The sequence below is a fragment of the Heloderma suspectum genome, chromosome 5 (genome assembly GCF_057233095.1).
Source record: "Heloderma suspectum isolate Gila_16-S chromosome 5, 16-S_ref, whole genome shotgun sequence".
NCBI lineage: Eukaryota > Metazoa > Chordata > Lepidosauria > Squamata > Helodermatidae > Heloderma > Heloderma suspectum.
This window is the reverse complement of record NC_139462.1, coordinates 180,153,141-180,174,230: the sequence shown is the minus strand read 5'-3', so window position 1 is coordinate 180,174,230 and position 21,090 is coordinate 180,153,141. Positions and strand designations below refer to the sequence as shown.

The window sequence follows — 21,090 nt, the reverse complement described above, 5'->3', positions numbered from 1 at the left end:
AAGGCTCGCCAGCGCTGCGGCCCCGCCTTCCCTGGGTCCCCTCTCCTCTCCTCTCCTCTCCTCCCCCCTCCCCTTCCTCGTCCCCCTCGCCTTCTCCCTCCTCCGCTCCTTTGCGGCCGGCGCGGGAGGGGCGCGCTCCAGGCCGTGGGCGTGGCTCGCTGCGGCCCCGCCTGCCGCGCTAGGGACGGGAAGCGCGTGGCGTCCCCGCTCGCCGCCCGAGCTGGGGCCCGCCGGCGACAGCGCTGAGGCGGCAAGCGCGGCGCGTGGCCCCGAGCGAGGCCCGCAGCCCCGTTTTCCGGGTGCGCCCGCAGGCAGCGGGGCCCTGGCTGCTCTGGGCTGCCGCCTGTGTGATCTTGGGGGCCGGCTGTTGCCGCCCTTGCGAGGCGGTCTTGGCGCGCACAGAGAAGGTTCGCCGGAAACAGCTGGACCCCGCGTAATGGTTTCCATCTTGGTCATACCTGCGCGGTGTATGGCGACGCAGGGCAGGGCTGTGTCTCTGCGTGCGATGTGCTGCATTTCGCCAGTAAAGATGGCAGTTCTCCTTAAAAGTTCGCGTTATTGAAAGGCGCTATCGAACTCGCCCCCCTTTTGAAGCAGCATCGTAGAGCAGCGGTGGGCAACTTGCAGCCCTTGGCAAGCCATCCGTTCAGACCTCTGGCAAGAGCAATCTGCCCCTCCCCACCAACAGCCTGCTGGAGGGGAGGAGGAGGCACACACAGAGAGGGAGAAAAGGGGGCAGGCGGCTATGGGTTTTTGCTCTGGTCCCAGCCACCATCAGCATGCAGCCTCTAACAAGTTACCCCTCCTCATGGAATGCAGCCCTCTACAGGAGAACAAAAGCTCCCCCCACCTTCACAGACTGCACTTATGCCTATTACAACCTACAATATGGAGGCTAATAATACTGCATTTCAGTGCACTGTTGTAAATCACACTCGGTCTGCAATCCTAAACATACTTACCTGGGAGTATGTTATAGTGCAGTTGCATTCAGTGGCCTATTTTGAGTACACACGAATAGGATTGCACTGTCGACCTCTTACACATCCCAACCTGTGATGTGGGAATAACAGTGCTGGGCTACATTGCTGGGTTGCTGCAATCCATTATCTTTCAGCCTCAAAATCTCTTCCTCCCGCCCTGCAATATGAGAATAATAACTCTAGACTTTGGCCAACGTGCAACATAAGCAGGTTGGCCACATCTCTCAGCCTTCCTGCTCCACTACCCCTGCCCCTCACTAGCTGTTGGGGGAAAATATTGTACAGTTTATTTCCTCCCTTCTTGTGCTGGAAACAGATGCCTTTATGTTGTGCTTATTTTGCATGCATTTAAAATTAATTGTCACAGACAATACATCTTGCATTGCATGCTTTCAGTGTAGCTTTCAGGCACGCTGCTGAAAAGTTGCCATGCACATGTGGCAGATCACACATGGCTCTTTTGGGTCATAGTCTATGAGATGCTACTTAGGATATTCCACAGTGAATGGAGTGCATTATCAGTGTAGAAAAGAACCAAGTGTCTTGTAGCACAAAGATTCTATCCATTATTTGTTAATCTTGAAGGTGCCATAAAGGTCTTTTTTTCTAAGCTGATAGAATTTATCAAGAAATTTGACTGTCAGGGTCTAAAGACAATGGTTTTCTGTCCCATTACAGGTGTTGATTAACTTAGGAATGCTAGGTTGATTGTGTGATCACCAATGACTGCAGTTGTGAATGATAACTGTGCTTGTTTTGCATACATTTAAGCATTAACGTAATCGTCACAGACTGTACTTTTCTCCATTTCATTGCCATTCAACCATACTTTTTACCAGTTTTTCCTCTACAACCATGTCTCTATATACCTCCCAACTGAGGATAACACTTCATGCATCTGATAAAGTTGATTCTAGTCCACAAAGGCTTATGACATAATACATTTGTTAGTCTTTTAAGGTGCCACCAGGCTCGATATTGTTTTTCCTAGTACAGATTAACATGGCAACCCCATTTGAAATTGGATTACGTTACCCCCCCCCCCACTATGTTAGCTGCAGCTGCTCTAGTTTTACCATATGGTTTTTAAGACCTCTGAGGTGGCAGGAAAATGTAAAGAGACTAAATGTAGGAGATAACTTCATTTGCAATGTCCACATTTGCATGGGAGTTGAATAGATGAGTGAACAATTAGAAGAGGTGATGTGCATGAGGAGAGGTGGATGGTAATGCCTGTTACCAAAGTAATATGTGCTAGATGCCCAGATATGCTGGGATAGTGCCCAACTGTTTATCCTGGGAGGGAGAGCAAGGAGGGTAGCAAGGACCAGCCTCACCTAGAAGAGAACAAGAACAAACCAAGAGCCACAAGCACAGAGTTAAATTGTTGTTCAAACAAGAGCTGGAAGGTATTTGAAGTAGCCAAGGTGAATAGGAACGCGTAGAGAGGGGAGGGGAACTCAATGGAAGGAAGAAGAGAGGATGTGGTACAGTGGCAAGGAAAATAGTCTCCCGTGACAGGATAGCCAGTTCATGTTCTAATGTTCTGTTGGCATATATATATATATATATGGTATAGCACTACTGAATTTATTCACTATTACCTCTAGCTGTGGTGCAGACACTGGGTTGCACTTTATCAGGAAGACCTCAAAAGAAAATTGGAGCACAGCTGGGCTGACGGAGATGCCACTCACTCCAAAACATCTCCAGGACATCTCCCTGCTTTGGACTGTTTCTAACCAGGCAGCTCTGAGTTTCTGAGTACCAGTGACCACTGGGAGAAAGGCGCTGGAAAGGGAACCGGAAGACTGTTGCAATGGGAGGTTAAAGTTTTGATATAGTCTGCTCTGTGGTCTGCAAGTTAAGGACTTAATTATATTTCATCTCTAAAGGACATCCTCTACAAAGGTGTTGCCCATCTTACAGCTCAGATCAGACACAAGACCAGATGTGATACACTGGAATGGATTGAGTGCCACACATTATCCACCCTTGGGCCTAAAGGCATGTTGCTTAGCACAGGTATTTACCACTCTGTGATTACAGATACCACAGCATTGCACAGGATGCTTTGCCTAATGCTCTGTGTAAGAGAGAGAGAATATTGGTCCTATTAGCACAGCTAGTGATGAATGGGATGTCAGATGGATTTGTTAGTGGCCAAAACTCCAACTGGGAAGAGTGCAAGGAGAAGATGAGGCAAGGCCTTTTGTTGAGGCTGGCGTGGTGGTTGTCCGTGCCTCATGTAGGGACAATTTATGCCTCAACATTTCAGGATAAAAATAAAGGGGGTTGGCGTAGAATGTCCATTCAGCTAACCTCATATGGCTAAAGGTCCACAATACTGGGTCTCATTTTTGGAGGCACCTCTGAAGAGTGATTTTGTAATATGTCAGGATTCTTGGCCAAAGGCTGTTCATGGAGGAAGAGACCATTTCCTTGTCTTAAAACACAGTGGAACGCAGAAACAGAATGCGGAGAGGCTGATTCTGAATAGAGAAATATATCCGGCTTCCAAACTGAATTGGCTGAAATGCAATACTGGCCAAGGGGATACAGTTACCTTTGATAGTTGCGTGCTTTTCAAATATCAACAGTATCAATAATAAATGTACTCATTCTTACTGTGGCAGCATTAAAATATCTTTATTTGTCGTACACATATAAATATTTCAATAAGTTCAAAAAAATTTAAATGTCAAATATAAAAGCTCTCCAGCACTCAGGTTATTATTATATCTTCTGCTATTCAAACTCATCCTGTAAAGAGAACATTAGATAGATAAGCTTTTAAAAAACATTCTAAGTATCTCCACAAATGTTTCTCTGTACTACTCTAAAAAGAACTTTGAGCAAATGTTCACTCAGATTTAAAAACAGATTGATGTGTTGTGGTTTTAACAAAAACTGTATTTGTCTTTAGTACCAGATTTTAATACTCAGATGAACAGCTATTCAGCGTGGAATAAAGAAATGAAATAATGCATCAGCATGACTGTAGGATGTTGGATGCAGGTAGAGCTCAGTAGCTGCAGTAGCTGCATAGCAGCTGCTTGTTGTACAGAGCCACACACTTGCTTACCTGTGATAATGACTCTTCAACAACAAAGCTAAATTGGAAAGAAGAAAAAGAAGAACAGATCAGGTTAATGAACTAAGATATAATCCACTACTTTATCTAAACTTTAGGTGCAATTCAATGAATACCTACTGGAAAGGAAATCCCATTGAATTCAGTGTGACTACTTTTGAGTAAATGTGTTTAGGATTGCGTTGCATGGCGCTTGCATCTGTGAGCTACAGTCCACTAATCCCTGCAAGGGTGTCAGGGTTCCCCTTATTACCTGGGCCCCCTGAGCAACTCCTTAAGGATCTCTTGCCTGCATAAGAGTCCCACCTTCCTTCTTTTAAAATCCCCTTTCCAATAATGTGGGGTTTAAGCTGTAGGCGTGGGGTGGTTGGCACTCCAGACACCTGGGTGCTAACCACAACAGTTTACTGATAAATTAAAGCAAGCAAATTACAACTAAAAGGTATTTACAGAATAGAGCTGAGCGATACAAAAAGCATTAAGAGAAAATAAAGGTTGTGAAAATGTGAGTTCCTCCAGCTTAGCTGCACTTAAGACTTCTCCAGGCTGCTTCTCCCTGCTCCCTGCTCTGGTCTCTCTTGACTGTAGTCTGACTGGTTCTCTCTCTGTTTTTTATCCCCTTCTTCCCCAAGCCCAAAAGTACTGTTTCAAACCTGAAGAAAGGAAACTTAACTTAGGAAAATGAAACTTAACCAAGGAAACAAAACTACTCTCAGGATGACCCCCTCCCAAGAAAACCCCCCAGGCCTCTAGGTCTGAACTTTTTACCTTGCCTCTGTAGGCCTCAAACCTTTACAAAGGGTATAGAGGTTTTCAAGACAGTGGGGTAAACAAGGATGGCAGAAGAAATGGGAGATGCCCCATATTCCCATTTAGGTCAGGACAAATCCCAAACAGAGTAAGGCCTCAACATTTAGATAATTTTGGATGCCCCCCCCCTCAATATCTACACCATATTTTCATTAGTGTTGCCTGTCTTCTGCCAACCTGGATCAATGGTTAACAACTTGCCCTTAAGTGCACAAAGGAGAATCCTTTTCATCCTACTGGAAAATCCTAAGTGAGGGCAGTTACTTGTCCCAGAGCTTGGGCTTTCTTTAGTGCCCCTCTCACTTCATTAATTATATGTACACAGAGAGTCAAATTATTTTTGTAAAGTGCCCAGAAGCTTTACAGTGTGTTGTTTTAAATAATGGGTGCTTTTTTTTTTTCACTGTATGATACCTCGAGCCATCTTCTCCAGTCTGAGTTTCAACTGTTCTGTGTGGGGTGGAAAAATACCAACATTAATTATGAGTAGCGACAGGGGAATGATTTTCATCATGATTTGGATCCCCCTGCCTGCGCCCCTACCAGCCGAATGTATCTGGTATTCAGTAATGAGAAGGGAAAAAAGGCACGCATGTGCCCATCACACAATTAATGTGATGTCTAGTTTGGTCCTAAGTATGTTCCTGTGGAGTCTTACTGCAGATTCCACACAAACACCAAATAAAAGAGGCAGTTCTCTGAGCTCTTACTGTCACCACCCTCACATTTGCACTCTAAAGAATCAGAGTACCAGATAGGAATATTTTAGGTCAGTGTGGGAAACCTTTTGTGGCCTAACATTAAAATGTATGTGCTTTAAGGACCTGGCATCAGGACCTGTAATGTTGTTTATACAGCAGCTGAGTAATTTCAAAGTTCCTCAGCCATTCCTTCTTATTTAATAAAAAATTCAGTCGAAGTAAATTAGGTATCACAGTAGGTTGGTTGAAGTATATAATGTACACTTTGTGCTACATGCGAGTGGCAAAGGTAGAGCTTGCTAATAAATGGGGTTCATTCCATAGTAGACTGCCTGATGCTTCTTGGTTGTAATAGCCTTAATTCCTTGTGGAAATGCCACCAGGAATATAAATTGAGTTTCTCTCTTAAAAGCAATTTCAGAACAAATTACACAGTTGCCCTTACCTCTTCTCCAGTCCAAAAGAGCCTTCTGTCTGAGTACTGTGGATATTCAAATGATTTTAAAAGTTAGGACTATTGATTTATATATCTATCTATCATCTATCAATGGCAGCTAGTTTATCCAGTTATATAGCCCAAAGGGGAAAGGTTAGTTCTTCCTCCGGAACCTTAGTGTTCTAATAAGACACACAGGAAAACAATGCCCATGAACAAACGCAAAGCCACTGAAGTCTTTTTTGTGAGTTGAACAATGATTCTGTCCATTGGTGAATGGGACAAGGTCTAGCCCTCACCTGACATGTTTTCTTTGTTCAGTTGGTGTTCTTTTATCTGTAAAATTAAAAATGACATTGTACCCATTTGGGAATCTTTCTGTTATCTGCTTGATCTAAGCCTGATCTTAAAATTTGCTGTATACTCACCAAATAAGCAAAGTGTGGAGAACCAGCTTCCTGTGGGAAACCCACAACAGGACATGAGTGGAATTGCACCCTCCTGCTCATGTTCCCCAGCAACTGGTATACAAAGGCATACTGTCTCTGTTATTGGAGGTAGCATATACCAATGACTAGTAGCCATTGATAGCCTTATCCTCCATGAATTCTCCAAGTGTCTAAGATAGACATCAAAACTGAAGGACATAGAATTGCAGGAATATTATCTGGATCACAGACTTAATATTGACAATCATGTTCCCAATCAAGATGTTAGTCTTCATGCTACACAAATGTTAAGTTTGAACAGCACCATTTGTTGCTGTTTAGGATAGTAGGGGTGCAATTTATTTATTACATTTCTATACCGCCCAATAGCCAAAGCTCTCTTGCTCTCAAATATCTGAAGCAATCCCATTGAGATAGTCAGTCTCCGAAGTCGGAGGCTGACAACTAGCCAGTGCAGGGCGACTGTCCTGCATTCTTGGCTAGATGGGCGATTTTGCCTGTCTAGCTGCAGCTTGGGGGAGGGGGAGGAGGCCACGTGGTGCATAGGAAACTGCATAACATAGCTTCCACAGTCTCCTCCCCTCCCTGCCCCAGGATCACCCCCTTTCCCCTGTCTGTGCTCTGTTTCTGAGAGAACTGCGCAGGCTATGAGGGAGCAGGGGAGGGGAGTGCGGTTTCTAGGATCTGGCTCTGTCCTCAGTTCCCAGAAAATGAAAAATCCTATGGCCCTCTAGACAATGACTAGTGGCCATGGGATTGCTTCCTTCTTCAATTTTTAGTACAGTAATATGAAACTGTGACACTGTACACAGTAGGATAACCATGACATAAATGCAAGTGCAATGATGATGATGACAATTTCTTTGCAGTCACTTAAACAACATACCTTGGCCATTGAGAAGCTCGGACTCTTCATACTAAAAGAAAAGAAACAATCTTAACTTGCATTTAGCCAGACAAACCAAATATCTCTATAAGACCAAAAGGTATTTGGGGTGTAACTGGAAGGGATATATGACAATGTCTCTCTCCCCATCCCCATCTTGACCCTAGGTTTATTTATTTAGAAGATGTTTAGGCCATCCTTCAGTAAAACAATTAGGATGGCATACAAGAAAATAAAAAACACCATCAATATAAAATTGCAAGGAAATATACACAAAGTAGAACAACAGCATAGAAAAATTCAGCAGACATGACAAAATAAGCTATTTTGGGAGTTCCACAAGTGGGCCGCTACCGAGAAGGCTCTATCCCTTGTGTCTGCCATCCTATTTCGTCTTACAAGTGAGTACACCAATATGGCCTCTGATGCTGATCTTGGAGTGTGAGCAGTTTGGTATGGGTGAAGGTAGTCCTTCAAGTAACCCGGACTCAAACTGTTCAGGGCTTTAAAGGCTAATACCAGCACTTGAAACTGGGCCCATAAATGCACTGGCAATCAGTGCACCTGGTATAATATAGGTGTCACATGATCTGACTACCCAGCACCTGCCAGTACTTGAATAGCTGCATTTTGTATCAGCTGAAGTTTCCAAACCATCTTCAATGTCAGCCCTAGATACAGCACATTACAGTAATCCAGCCCAGATGTCACTGGAGTACAGATAACTAAAGCAAGGTCTGTCTTCTCCAGGTAAGGTTGCAGTTGGTGTACCAGCATAAGCTGGTAAAGAGCACTCCTGGCTGCCACATTCTGAGCTTCCCAAGTTAGTGCTGAGTCCAGGAGGACTCCCAGATTGCATACTTGATCCCTCAGGGGGTATGCAACCCCATCTAGGACCAGTTGCAATTCCAGAGTAGCCTGTTTCCCTACTCACAGTATGTTCATCTTGTCTGGATTAAGCTTCAGCTTGTTCACCCTCATCCAGGCCTAGCCCAAGGCATTTTGCTGCTTGAGGCAAAGGATTAAATGGTCCTCTCTCCCACATACAGAAGCCAATTAGAGTGATAGTTGAGTCTTGCTTCAACACTGCCAATGGGACACTTCCCTACAACACCTGAGGACACCCAGTTAGCTTACAGGGTGCAGGACACACTGCAAAGCACCCATGACTCTATTCTCCAATATCTCATTGCTCTCTCTCTCCCCGCCCCCCACCCCCAGCATTTGCCATCTGAAGCAGCCACCTCACTTTATCTAACAGTAGTGCTATCCCTCCCCCCTTCCTCCCCAAAAGACCTGTAGCCACCAGTGGAAGAGTTCCACAACCTTCCTGGGATGAGTAAATGGCAATTAGAGGTGCAGTGTTATTCGGGTGCTGATGACACCTTGGCCCAAACCTCAGAATGACTACGGTATTATTTCATTGTAATTTATTGATTGATTTAATTTGATCTGTGCCCTGCCTTTCTACCAAGAAAAATGGCACTCAAAGCGGTTTACAATCATAAATAAAATTTGATTAAAACAATAAAGCAAATGCACTAAAACACAATTAAAAATACAACAATAACAGAATTAAAACAGCATCCAACCCAACAGACCCACTTACATGCCAAAGGTCTGCTTGAATAAAAAGGTATTTCCTGCTGGCAGGAAGGTAACACAGAAGGAGCAAACCTTGCCTCCTTCAGCAGGGAGTTTCACAGCCTGGGAGTGACCACAGAGAAGGCCCTCCTGTGCGTTGCCACCAAATGCGCCTCCGAAGGCAGCAGTCTCGAAAGAAGGGCCTCTCCTAAATATCTTAAGACCCAGGCAGGCTCATATGGGAGAAGGTGGCCCTTTCAGATATTTTATATATACCTTAGCTTATTATATAAGCTAAGGTAATAGCAGCTTCCTTAAAGTAACAGTGCTATTCTAAGCAAGAAACATAACATATTTTGAATATCTAACTCACTATGTAATTGAACATATTAAAGTGTAAATAAACTTTAAATAAATATTTGTTTTAACTTTAAAATAACTCTCCTTGTCTATCTTATGCCTCTAATCCTATTACTGGTTGTGAGATGAAGGAAATAAGTGTCATTAAGAAGGTAATCGTGGTGGAAATTAGGGGATAATGAAAGCAGGTACATTTATTACATAGTACTATTGGAGGGATCAAAAAGATCCCTATTTCTTCATCATTCCTCCTTAAGGAACCCAAAGTGGCGTACATAATCCTCCTCCTCCATTTTATCCTCACAACAACCCTGTGAAGTGGGTTGAGCTGAGAGTCAGTGACTGGCCCAAAGTCACCCAGTGAGCTTCCATGGCCGAGTGGGGACTAGAACCCGGATCTCCCGACTCCCAGTCCAACACTAGCTACTACACCACACTGGTTCTCAAAAGGATTGCAGCTTTTGGAGTAAGGGATCCATATGGCTTAATTCTTAGTAGACATGTATAGGATCATGCTGCTCAACACAGGTAACTTTAGCCGGGTTGGGCCGATAATGTTTCTTCAGTCATAATGTACCAGATAGCACATGTCTTTAGAAAGCCTATGTTCCACCCCTAAAATAATTAAATTATACTCACCCAGAAATTGGTGACATTCAAGTAATTTGATATTTCACCCGAAAGTCTCTCAATCTCACTTTGAAAATAACAGAATACAAGTCCATATTCATAAGTTTAAATTTAAAAACTATTGTTTATCATGTTGAAAATGCTGATAAAAATGGTTAATAACTATAAAAAAGATTGTGACAAGCCTAACAGTGTCCAATTTATTTCATTCTATCATGTGTAACAGGTTCCATTCCTTTTTATTCCTAAGAAGATAAAAGGAAAGCAGGGGGTGGGGTGGGGTGGGGGGCATTTAAAGAGCATATGGAACATAACTGACTAAAAAGCATATGCAACTGAACCAGTATACACAATGTCATTAAACATCAGTAACCTGTGAGCAAGGCAAAAAGTATGCAGAATCAATACAATTGCACCTGGAAAACATGAAGGCACTTGCATTGGTGTAGCAACTCAGAAGGGTGAAACTGCATTGCACAAGGCCTTTCAGAAATGTATTTATTTTATTTACTTTATTTCAGTTCTATACCGTCCAATAGCCCAAGTTAGATGTAGATGAAGAATGAGCATAGTAGAGGGAGGACATGGGAGTGTGACATTGTGCGCAGCCCTCTCCATGCTGTTGTGCTCAGAGACACCACTCCTCCTGTGCAACATTGTGACCATAAAATGGTATTAACCCAAATTCAGCAGTATCAAGTAGGAACAGTGGAAACATCTGCAACAGATTCAAATAAGTTCAAGTTTCTATGAATACAACCTGTGGATTCTGCAATGAACTGGCTTTTTCTGTGCCATGCGGACTGGTTTTCACTTTTGAGGGGGATTAGTACTAATGTGCATTAGCGCAAGAATAAAATCTGGTTTAAAAAAATCTGATTCTGTCAATGACTGGATGACGGAACGAAAGACTCCTGACAATCCATGAAACACAGATGGAACAGATTTAACAACATCCTTGCATCCCTAGTATCATGTGCTAATGCATATAACTCAAGCAGGACCCTCACAGCACAGACAGATCCACAAGTGACAGCGCTAAGCCACACACTGACATGACCAGGCATTACCCAACACCCTCTTTTACTGTTACTGCGTATCAACAGACCTGAGAGGAAAAGCACTGAGAAAGCACTGCTTGTGGAGTACACTAAACAAAGCATCTACACCATGGGTTCCAGGCCTGTCTGGCCCCACCTGTTCAGCATAGGGTGCTAATTAGCATTCTCCAGGTACAGCCTTCTGCAGGCACCCCAAGGTTTGGCCTGTTGGAAATTTCCCAACACATGTTTCTAAAATGTCACTGTAACATCGTGTCTTACTTTTCATATTCTTCTTTCTTTAGGGCCCAGTCTAAGAAGAAAGAAAATGATTGTTTTGCCCCTTGAAAGTGGAACATCAGTTCTTATTTAAGATACATATAAAGATTTTTCTCCCCCTTTACACAGTATTACAACAATCACTACAAATGCTACCTGTACTACACACACCCCATCTACACTTTAAAAACCAATGTCTTGAGAATGGTCTGAAGACATCGTTTGATGTAGTTTCTTAGCTAAGCAAGTCTAACTGGATAGAAAGCCTCCTGGGAACCTCACATGACCATAGATCTATGCAGGCTATGCAAGATAGACGGCATGCTTTGGGACTGGGGCAGTGGGCTCACTACTTTTGGCCTCCCCATCAGCCTCTGTATATTCTGCACAGAACCTACATACATCCAAGCTGTACACACACAGACGCTACAAAAATGATTCAGCCTGCACAGTCATCTACATAGGGCTACTGAGCTCTTGGAAAGAATGACAGTGCAGGATAGAACATCATAAAATATAATAAATTGCTTCCGCAGTCAATACAACCTCCTCCATTGTTTTGTTTTGTTAATACATACCTTTTGTTTTATAACGCAGCCTTGAGTTCTAATTGTAAAAAGAATGAGAATGGCATTAGGCCCTATGAATGAATGAATCCTATATTCTGAAAAGAGTAACAGTGCCCCCTAGAGGAACTGCAATCAGACCACTTCTCTGGAAGTCTGTGACATGTACAGTCAGGGCCAGAAATATTGGAGCAAGGATAACTATTTTGGCAGTTGGCCTCTGTACACCACCACATTGAAGTTGAAAGGAAACACACCCAGATGGGAGCGACGTCAGGACTTTCAGCTGTAATTCAAAGGGTTTGACAAAAGTGGGGCACCGTCTTCAGTCCCAGCTTCTGCCAACCTAGCAGTTCGAAAGCAAGAAATTGCAAGTAGATAAATAGGCACCACCTCGGCGGGAAAGGTAACAGCGTTCCGTGCACCTCGGTGTTCAGTCATCCCGGCCACATGACCACGGAAGCATCTTTGGACAGCGCTGGCTCTTCGGCTTAGAAACGGGGATGAGCACCGCACCCTAGAGTCGGACACGACTGGTTGGGGACACTTTTACCTTTTTAACCATTCAGGAAGGACAGCCAGTGGCATACACCCCCCCCCATCGTTGGTGGCTCATAGGTAATGGAATGAATGGCTGACAAGCAGCTGCATGGCCAGGTGTGGCCTGTTTCCTGGGTACCCCATGACCAATCAAGAAGACAAAAGGCCTGGGGTGGTTCTGAGTGTTACATTTGCATTTGGAAGCTGTTCACTGGAACCCCCAACATGAGGTCCAAAGAGGTGTCTATGTGAGTGAAGGAGGCCATCGTTAGACTGAGGAAACAAAATAAACCCATCAGAGAGAAAGCAATAACATTGGGAGTGGCCAACACAACAGTTTGGAACATCCTGAAAAAGAAGGAATTAACTGGCAAGCTCAGCAACAGCAAAAGGCCTGGAAGACCACGGAAGACAACTAAAGTGGATGACCGCAGAATTCTGCTCATGGTGAAGAGGAACCCTTTCACAACATCTAGCCAGGTCAAGAATGCTCTTGAGGAGGTAGGCATGTCACTGTCAACATCTACTGTCAAGAGACGGCTTTATGAATGTAAATACACAGGCTTCACAACAGGCCAGATTAGCAAACACCTAAAAAAAGCTTGCCTAGTTCTGGAATAAGATTCTTTGGACTGATGAAAGCAAGATTAACTTGTACCAGAATGATGGGAAAAGAAAAGTATGGAGAAGGAAAGGAACAGCTCATGATCCAAAGCATACCACATCATCTGTCAGACATGGTGGAGGCAGTGTCATGGCATGGGCATGTATGGCTGCCAATGGAACCGGGTCACTGGTGTTTCTTGATGACCTGACTGCTGATAAACGCAGCAGGATGAATTCTGAAGTATATAGGGCTATACTTTCTGCTCAGATTCAGCCGAATGCTGCCAAACTGATAGGACGCCGCTTCATATTGCAGATGGATAATGACCCAAAACATACAGCAAAAGCTAGCCAAGAGTTTCTCCAGGCAAAAAAGTGGGATGTTCTTCAATGGCCAAGTCAGTCACCTGATCTCAACCCAACAGAGCATGCTTTTCACTTACTGAAGACAAGACTGAAGGCAGAAAGACCCACAAACAAGCAGCAGCTGAAGGCAGCTGCAGTAAAGGCCTGGCAAAGCATCTCGAGGGAGGAAACTCCGCATTTGGTCATGTCCATGGGTTCCAGACTTCAGGCAGTCATTGACTGCAAAGGATTTTCATCCAGGTATTAAAGGCGATCCTTAAGTTTGAAATGATGTTGGTTTGTTCCATTACTTACGAGCCACCAACAATGGGTGTGTGTGTATGCCACTGGCTGCACTTCCTGAATGGTTAGTGCCCCGCTTTTGTCAAACCCCTTGAATTACAGCTAAAAGTGCTGACTTCGCTCCCATCTGGGTGTGTTCCCTTTCAACTTCAATGTGGTGGTGTGCAGAGGCCAACTGCCAAAATAGTTATCCTTGCTCCAATATTTCTGGTCCTGACTGTATTCTCAAATATATGTCCTGTAAATTAATCCCTCCACTTTTTTTTTTTTTTTACAGTGACCCATCTGGTTGAACATGGGTAAGTCTTTTGCATATCTGAGTATAAAGTAAGTCAAGAATTTGTAAGGAGGCGGAAACAAACTTTTAAGTAAATCTCTGAGTAGCAAGCTAGCTGACTTACATGAGAGATGCAGGTGCTCTCATCACTGGACAAAACAGTCTGTCTCTGCCAAGAGGCTGGCTTGTCCTTGTCTAAAATTCTTATAAATAGATGAATATCACCTCACTATTTTGTCTTCCTAGAAAAATCTAATCAGAAGACTAAAGATGCTTTCCCTCAGCCTGTACTCTGCAAGGAACTCTTCACATGTTCTGAAACCAAGACTCTTCTCAAGCAGGTAAAATATATCTAAGTTAGATTGACTTTACTGTTTGTATTTGTGTGTGCGTGTGTGTTTTGTTGACTTCCCCTTTTCCAAATAAATTCCTTTATACACATGGACATTTGGCTTCCTTGTTTTTCTAAGGTATTTCTCAGTAAGATCTTCCTTGCTTGCTAAGGCTGCAAGGCTGTTATCTTGTGTTCCATAGTTTTTAAGTTTCTGTAAGATATGGGAAATTAAATCCAAATAATGTTTTTATTTATTCTAGAGCTGGGCTGAAGGGAGGAGTCCTTGGAAATAAAGTTTAGAAACTCCTTAAGCAGCTGGACAGCCTACAGGGTTCAGGGTAGGATCAGCCTGTCACAATTATTTTGGGGAAAACCTTACAAAAATGGGGGTCTGCTAGTAAGGAAAGTCATTTCCTCCTCCCAGTTCGGAAAGTGTTTTCCTTCTCCCAGTTCTGTCACAGGTCCGAATATAGATCCATATCTATCGGTTCATAGCATGCACATACCTTTTGGATCCTATGAATCAGCATAAGGTGCCTCTTTAGCTAACTTTGGATTCAGAACTCAGGCTTACGTAGGGCCAGCAAACCAATACTATCAGTTGGGGTGATGTTCTGATTGAAAGAGCAGCCCTTAAGCTCAATCCTATGCACTCAAGCATTCAACTGATTGTAAGCCAGCCACAAAGATATATAAAACATCAAACTCATACCGCATTTTTTAGCTTCCTGTTTTCTGTTCTGAGAGCATCAATCTCCTGGACCTAAACAAAACACACACACACACGAAACTGATTATTGTTGCTGTCCAAGTTGTATATCTTAAAGCTAAGCTGAGGTGTTATCAGATTTCTAAAGGCTTTAATGATCGCTCTTTTTAAAAGTATGCATTAGGCACTTTTGCACTCAGTTCCAGCGTGTCACAGTTCTTAGAGATCTGCTGCTAGGCTTTTGTGTGATATACAGACGCATATGGCCAAGCAGGCAGGCTGGACTTCTCTTCCTCTCTCTCTCTCTCTCTCTCTCTTTGCAGGCTGGTGAATCTTTTATTTTCTTTTTGTATTTATCAGTTATGTCATGTAATTTGGCTAGTGCTAGCATTTGCCACAGCACCCTAGAAAGTCCCTACTTATTTTTCCTAAGGCCTGATTTTATAATGTCCTTAAAATGTAGGCAATATTCACTCTGAATCTACCACGTTCTCGACTTCAAGGATATCTCGGCAGCACCACCAAGGGGTCATGAAGACACATCCCTGGAACACATGCAGCAACAATAGCATCTCAGAGCATATGCAGAATGCATTTCCCCCATCATGGAGTAATTACAACCAAATAGTACACCTCCAGTTAAGTAATGACACTGGCCCAGAGGGTAAAAGTGCATAGCAGAACCTAAATTATGAAAACAGAAGTAAGTGGGCTTAAGAAGCTGTTCTCCAGTTGTTTGGAAGATCCCCCCTGTCACCTTCTGCACACACACATACACACAAAGAAAATGAAGAGAAACCCATGGAATTAAGCATGATCCTCCCTCACCAGCATACAAAACATCCATTTGCATATACAGTACACTTAGGATGCAATCCTATGCATGTTTAGACAGAGAAAAGGCCTATAACTCCCAGCATTCCCCAGCCAGCCATGCTGTAGGCCTTTTCTCTGTCTAAACATGCATAGGATTGCGCCCTTACAAGGTTTGTTTCATCAGTTACTTACAGACTGACTACTGTCCAAAAAGGTGCAGATCTCATGTACAAGCCTCTTTCGCTGATCTTTATTTTTCCTTAAATAAAAAAAATCCCAATTTTTACAACCAATGTTTTAAAAATAAGTAGTATGTAAACTAAAAGGTCACATCTGTCTTTCAAGAAGTAATGATAAAGGAGTACTTACAAAATCTGCAGATAGCTTTCATTTTTCACCAGCACCTGCTCACCATTTTCTGTGGTGAAACATGTACAGATGGTGAGTGATACTTGCACAAATAGGTAGGTTGGAACAAAGATTCTTGCGTCTTTACTGCTTGCTTACACAGGTTTGCATCGCTTGTGAGTTCATCACTGCATCTGTGTTGAATTTATTGAATATATCTATGTCCACCCTGATCTATGGAATGGAGCAGACTTTTAAAACAAAAGATTTAAGGATATCGAAGAGGACAATGTGCTAGAAAGGAATTATATTTTGTGGAGATAGTTGCAAAATATAGCAAAAGAAGGCCTGAATGTTGAAAAATACTGCTGACAGAAACAGAAATTACCAACATGCCTGGTCCATTTAGTGCCAAATAAAGTTAAAATCCAGAAACTATGATTGCATAAAATTGCAAAGGGAAACTGTCATCTTGATATGCAATACTGTAGGGGAAATATGCTACGTACTTGCTTATATCTGTTCTGCCATGTACTTCAGTTTATTACCTTGCATGTTGTTTTATTGGTTGCCAGCTGCTTTAACTTTTTCCAAAGATAAAGTCGGATATAAAACTTTAAAATGAGTAAGTCAAATCAGGGGTTTTACAAAGTGCAGTGCCAGCTACATCAGATTGCACCGAACACTGGTGCAGTTCCTTTGGAATTTGGTGATAATGTTGTACTCTACCGGTTTCATCTTTCAGTGTCACATATATTTATTTGAACAATTTATAGACTGCTCTTCAGCAGAGCTTCCAGGGCAGGTTATGGATAGAGGATCCCTTTCTCAAAATTACAACCTCTGGCAGAATTAACACTTGGAAGTCATTGGCACTTTGGATATTGTGACCATCTGGATCAATAGATTTTTAAATGGGAAAGACGGATTAGATGACTATGAGCTGCAATACTGAAAAAATCAGCCTGTGCCTGAGATGATCACATCTAATTATAATTTGCAGAAGTAGAATGTAGCACAGATGTTTTTTGACAGTACCACTTCAAAGTGCATGAGGAGGACAGGGATGTCCGTCGCTGGAAAATCAGGTCCTTTCTTGGCCCAACAGAATTCTGCAGCATGCATGACTTGCTTGGTGTCTGCGAGCCGAGCCACAGGTTGTTCCCTGAACTCCAGGAACATTTTTTGGTGCATTTTTAAGGTTTCACAATTTATGCAAATGTCTGAGAGATTTGTGCAAATGATGGCAAAATTTGTGCAAGTCACACAGATTTGCAACTTACGCAAATTGTGTAATCTATTTGTGCAAAGGGCTCAGAAATTTGCACAAATTGTGGAACTTTAAAAAAATGCACAAAGATTTACCAGAAAATCTGCAAACTGACCCGACTCACCGTGGATCAAGTTGGGCACTGCAGCGGGAACCAAAATGAAGTCCAGGGGGATGAGCCTAGAAAAACCTGTCCAACTCCACCCCCCAAACAGATTTCTCTGACATCCTTAGAGGAGGAGGATCACATGTTTGAGTTTTCCCCCACGTAAAGCACTCTCTGTACAATGGGGCAGCCAGGGCTGGCTCTTGGGGCCAAAATCCAGGGCCCCACAGCCAATGGGCCCCCAAATGACCACCCACAGAGTAGCAGGTGTTGGGGGGAACAGCAAACAGGCCCAGCATCTGGGCTAGCATGTTGTGGCCCACCAGGGCTAATACTAGTCACCACAGCATCCTTTCTTCTTATTTTTAAAAATATCTAATAGTGAGGGGGCAGCTGGACGGGCATATACATGGTTACATATGCACATTTTATTTTACTTTTAAAATATATTACCCTTTTCTACAACAAAATGGTGCTTATTCCTAAGTCAATGCATTTAGCATCACAGCAGCAGAAGCAAACTCCAGTTTATTCCTGTAGGCATGATGGTGCTATGTTATGTGAAATGTGAAATGCAAAACTGCACATGCTCAGAGTATTCTTTTATTAGAGTTGGGAAATGGTTTTGGTTCTTTAATATATCATGAATGTAGAAGCAGTCATAAAGAATGGCGGTGCAGAGGAGAAAAATGTTAATTGTGTGCTTTTGCAGCTGAAGTAATATACGTGGCTGTCTAATGGGGGAGCGGGAGGCCTGTAAGGCCATTAAGTCCAAGGTCTAAAATTACCTAGCCGCACTACTGTCTCTGTAAGTGGAGAGTTAGCACGTCAGGGAGAAAGCTGGGCTAAACCTTTTGTGCCTAACACACTGGGTTTCCATATGCAATGAGCTGTTAATACAGGGGCCCATTCAGAAAATGCACTATGGAATGGTCCCATTCAGGAAGGGCTGTATCAGCTGCAGTTTCTGCATATTTGCTTTGTTTCAGGTGATGCGAGTGGCTTGAGGAGTTAGATATTACTATCAAGCTCCCATTGTAAATAATCTTGAAGCACCACAAGCCAGCGTGTTCTTTGAGCTAAGCAGATCATTGGCAATACCATTCACTTGATGTACGATCTCTTATCAAAAGGGCAGCATGCAGTGGGCCTTTCAAAACTACTCCCTTCAACTGATGCCCCTCACAGTGCATGGCAAACAGGGTTAAGAGCTCCACACTGTTGGGAATACTGCAACCTCATCTGCAAGTTACAGGAAGGGGGTAGTGTTTCAGTTAAGAGAGCTTCGGCTATTGGGCTATATAGAAATGAAATAAATAAATAAGTAAATAAATAAATGCATGGGAGTTTAGACCACAGTTAGCCCTAGGATCTCTATAGCCTACGGTGTGGTTTCCTCCCCCTGCCCCTGCTGGGAGCATGTGGTGTGCTGTCTCCTGCTGGTGTTATCAAACACAAAGAAATGGCTTGATCAAACTCTGTTTGAAACTATATGCTGTACCTGCATTTTTATGCAAGAATATTGTGAGTAAACCATTTTACCATTTCTTCACCAACGAAGGGTGTGGTCTCTTTATTTAGTCTTGTGTGCATGTGTAACACTCATTCTGTTCTGCCTTTTGTTTTTCCTCTGCTAACTGCCTTCCTAACAGGCAGCAGAAGTACCAAATAATTCCCATCACACACAGGATGTTTATAAAGTGGCCTCCAAAGAAGAGGGCTAGATTCACACATGCAGCCCTTCCAACATGAATTAAGTAGCAGTCTGGAGTGCGGCCACAGTTTTTAATCAACCAGCAAAACATACACATGCACGCCCACACACCACAGTACAATTCTGTATCTATAAACAAAATTTGATTGTATCAGAGTGACTCTGTGTATACTGAAGCATGTATCTGCATGTAACAACAGATATCTTCTTGTAGGATCACATTTTGCCTGTAATAAATCCCATTTAATTCCAGCAGGACAGAGCTAGATTGGGGAGGTCAACCAGTTTAACAGATTCACAGTTCATACTGCAGGTCAGATCACTTTGGTATACATCATACCTAAAAAGGCAATATTAAATATATTTGAATAAGTCTTTCTTACCTTGTTTCTCAAGTAAGGGCATTTCTAAAGCAAAACCTGGAACCAGGAATGAACATGGATTTAGCAGTGACTTATCCTTTATGTTAATATTTTCTCCCATTAGGTCAAATCTAAGAAAACACAATCCACAGATAAAGACCACTATCTTTTACAAATATACAATCTTTAAGATGCTTGCAAAAGGTATGGGAGCAGCAATAGCCTAATTTATCATAAGTGATTAATTGGACATTGGGAGAGGGAGGAATGCCACCTCTGTAATTAATCTGAGCAATTGGTGGTGGGCAGCAACAGAGACATTGTCTCCATGTCCAGATGAGATACCGGATACATTGCATCTATAGATGGTGATACAATTACACATGGTCACACCCTAATACGCTCTGCTAATTCATCTGGAATAATTGCCTCCTCCCCGTGCCTATATTTACAATCACTAATGTGGTTCGAATGCTAATTTCACCCATTAACCATGCATCAAAGGTTTTGGTGGAAGAATAATGCAGTGAGAGTGTGTATGCGTGTGCGTGTGGGAAATTGCTAGTAATAACTCCCTCCAGCACACCTATGCCACCGTTTCATCATGTCTGTAAACATAAATCTCTCCCTCTACACACACACACACACACACACACTAAAGGGGTACATAGTGGCGGAAGAAAGTTTTTAACAGTAACTTTCTCCCACCCTCCATACATCTCATCATCTGTCTTCGTGGTCACTGAGTCTAATACCCTTATGAGGCCAACTCAAAAGGTCACAAAAACTGTGCAAGCTTTGTAATCTTTGGGTAGCATCCAACGTTAGTCCTACACGGAGTTGACCTAGAGAAATGAATGAGATCTAAGTGAGTCACAACTAAAGCCCCATTCATTTCAATGGGTCTACTCTATGTAGGATTCAAATTGGAAACTACCCTCAGAGTTGGCCTTATAAACACATAACACCATATGTATCTTGTGTATATATATTCTCCTTACGGCCAGCATACATACTCCCCTACCCCCGCACGCGCGTGCGCACAGATCCATATCTAGAAAGGGGTATGTGGGGGGTGAATAGAAATTGCTCTTCGCACGCGCGCACACGACCCCCCCCCCCTCACTCTCTCGGGCCTTTTCCTGCTTTTCAAGCCCGAAGGTGGGCAGCAGAGACGGGGAACCGGCGACTCTGCAATGGCCGTTTCAGGCCGGCGGGCGGAGAACGAGCGAAGGGCTCCAACCGCCGCCTGGCGGAGCGGGCGCTGGAATGCAGCTCCGAGGAGACCGCGCCCTCCCTCCCTCCCTGCCTGCTCATCGCGTTCCGCAGTCCTGCCTGTCACTGAATCAATATCCGATTGGTTTTTTGGGTAGTTTCACTCTATGTCTTTTTTACTGCTGCTGCTGCTGCTGCTGCTGCTGCTGATTATTATTATTATTAATTATAGCAGAGCATGTTTGCAATCAGAAGAAGCCGCTGAACCGCTGGTAAACGAACACATCCCACTGCTGCTGGCCCTTTTTGGCCTCCAAGCCAGCTCCA

At 43.2% G+C, this 21,090-nt stretch overlaps 1 protein-coding gene across 4 annotated transcripts; it reads right to left on the bottom strand.

Moving 5' to 3' along the window:
* Positions 1–3,609: 3,609 nt before the first annotated feature.
* On the bottom strand, positions 3,610–20,852 carry LOC146344895 (uncharacterized). Of its 4 annotated transcripts, none has more exons than XM_084858545.1 (15): positions 20,675–20,852; positions 19,570–19,605; positions 16,118–16,166; positions 15,941–16,007; positions 14,936–14,986; positions 11,831–11,858; positions 11,256–11,286; positions 9,943–10,000; positions 7,360–7,390; positions 6,453–6,482; positions 6,324–6,360; positions 6,034–6,069; positions 5,302–5,337; positions 4,069–4,096; positions 3,610–3,746 (listed from the first exon to the last, which is right to left on the bottom strand). In XM_084858545.1, the coding sequence occupies exons 2-15, from the start codon at positions 19,589–19,591 to the stop codon at positions 3,732–3,734; spliced, it is 519 nt and encodes a 172-aa protein (XP_084714671.1). In that variant the 5' UTR covers positions 19,592–19,605; positions 20,675–20,852; the 3' UTR covers positions 3,610–3,731. The 4 variants fall into 4 exon arrangements, with proteins under 4 accessions (XP_084714671.1, XP_084714668.1, XP_084714672.1 ...); XM_084858542.1 differs by having other exon boundaries at positions 19,570–19,679; positions 20,675–20,746; XM_084858546.1 differs by lacking the exon at positions 6,453–6,482 and having other exon boundaries at positions 20,675–20,822.
* Positions 20,853–21,090: the final 238 nt, after the last annotated feature.

Bases quoted from the DNA above. Each gene is read 5' to 3' on its own strand.
- LOC146344895 (XM_084858542.1), bottom strand. From the start codon at position 19,669: ATGGGAGAAAATATTAACATAAAGGATAAGTCACTGCTAAATCCATGT. The intron at 10,001-11,255 runs GTAAGACACGAT...TTATTTTCAAAG, and splicing joins AAGAAAGAAGAATATGAAAA to TGAGATTGAGAGACTTTCGG. The intron at 4,097-5,301 runs GTATCATACAGT...TTTCCAATTTAG, and splicing joins ACTGGAGAAGATGGCTCGAG to CTTTGTTGTTGAAGAGTCAT.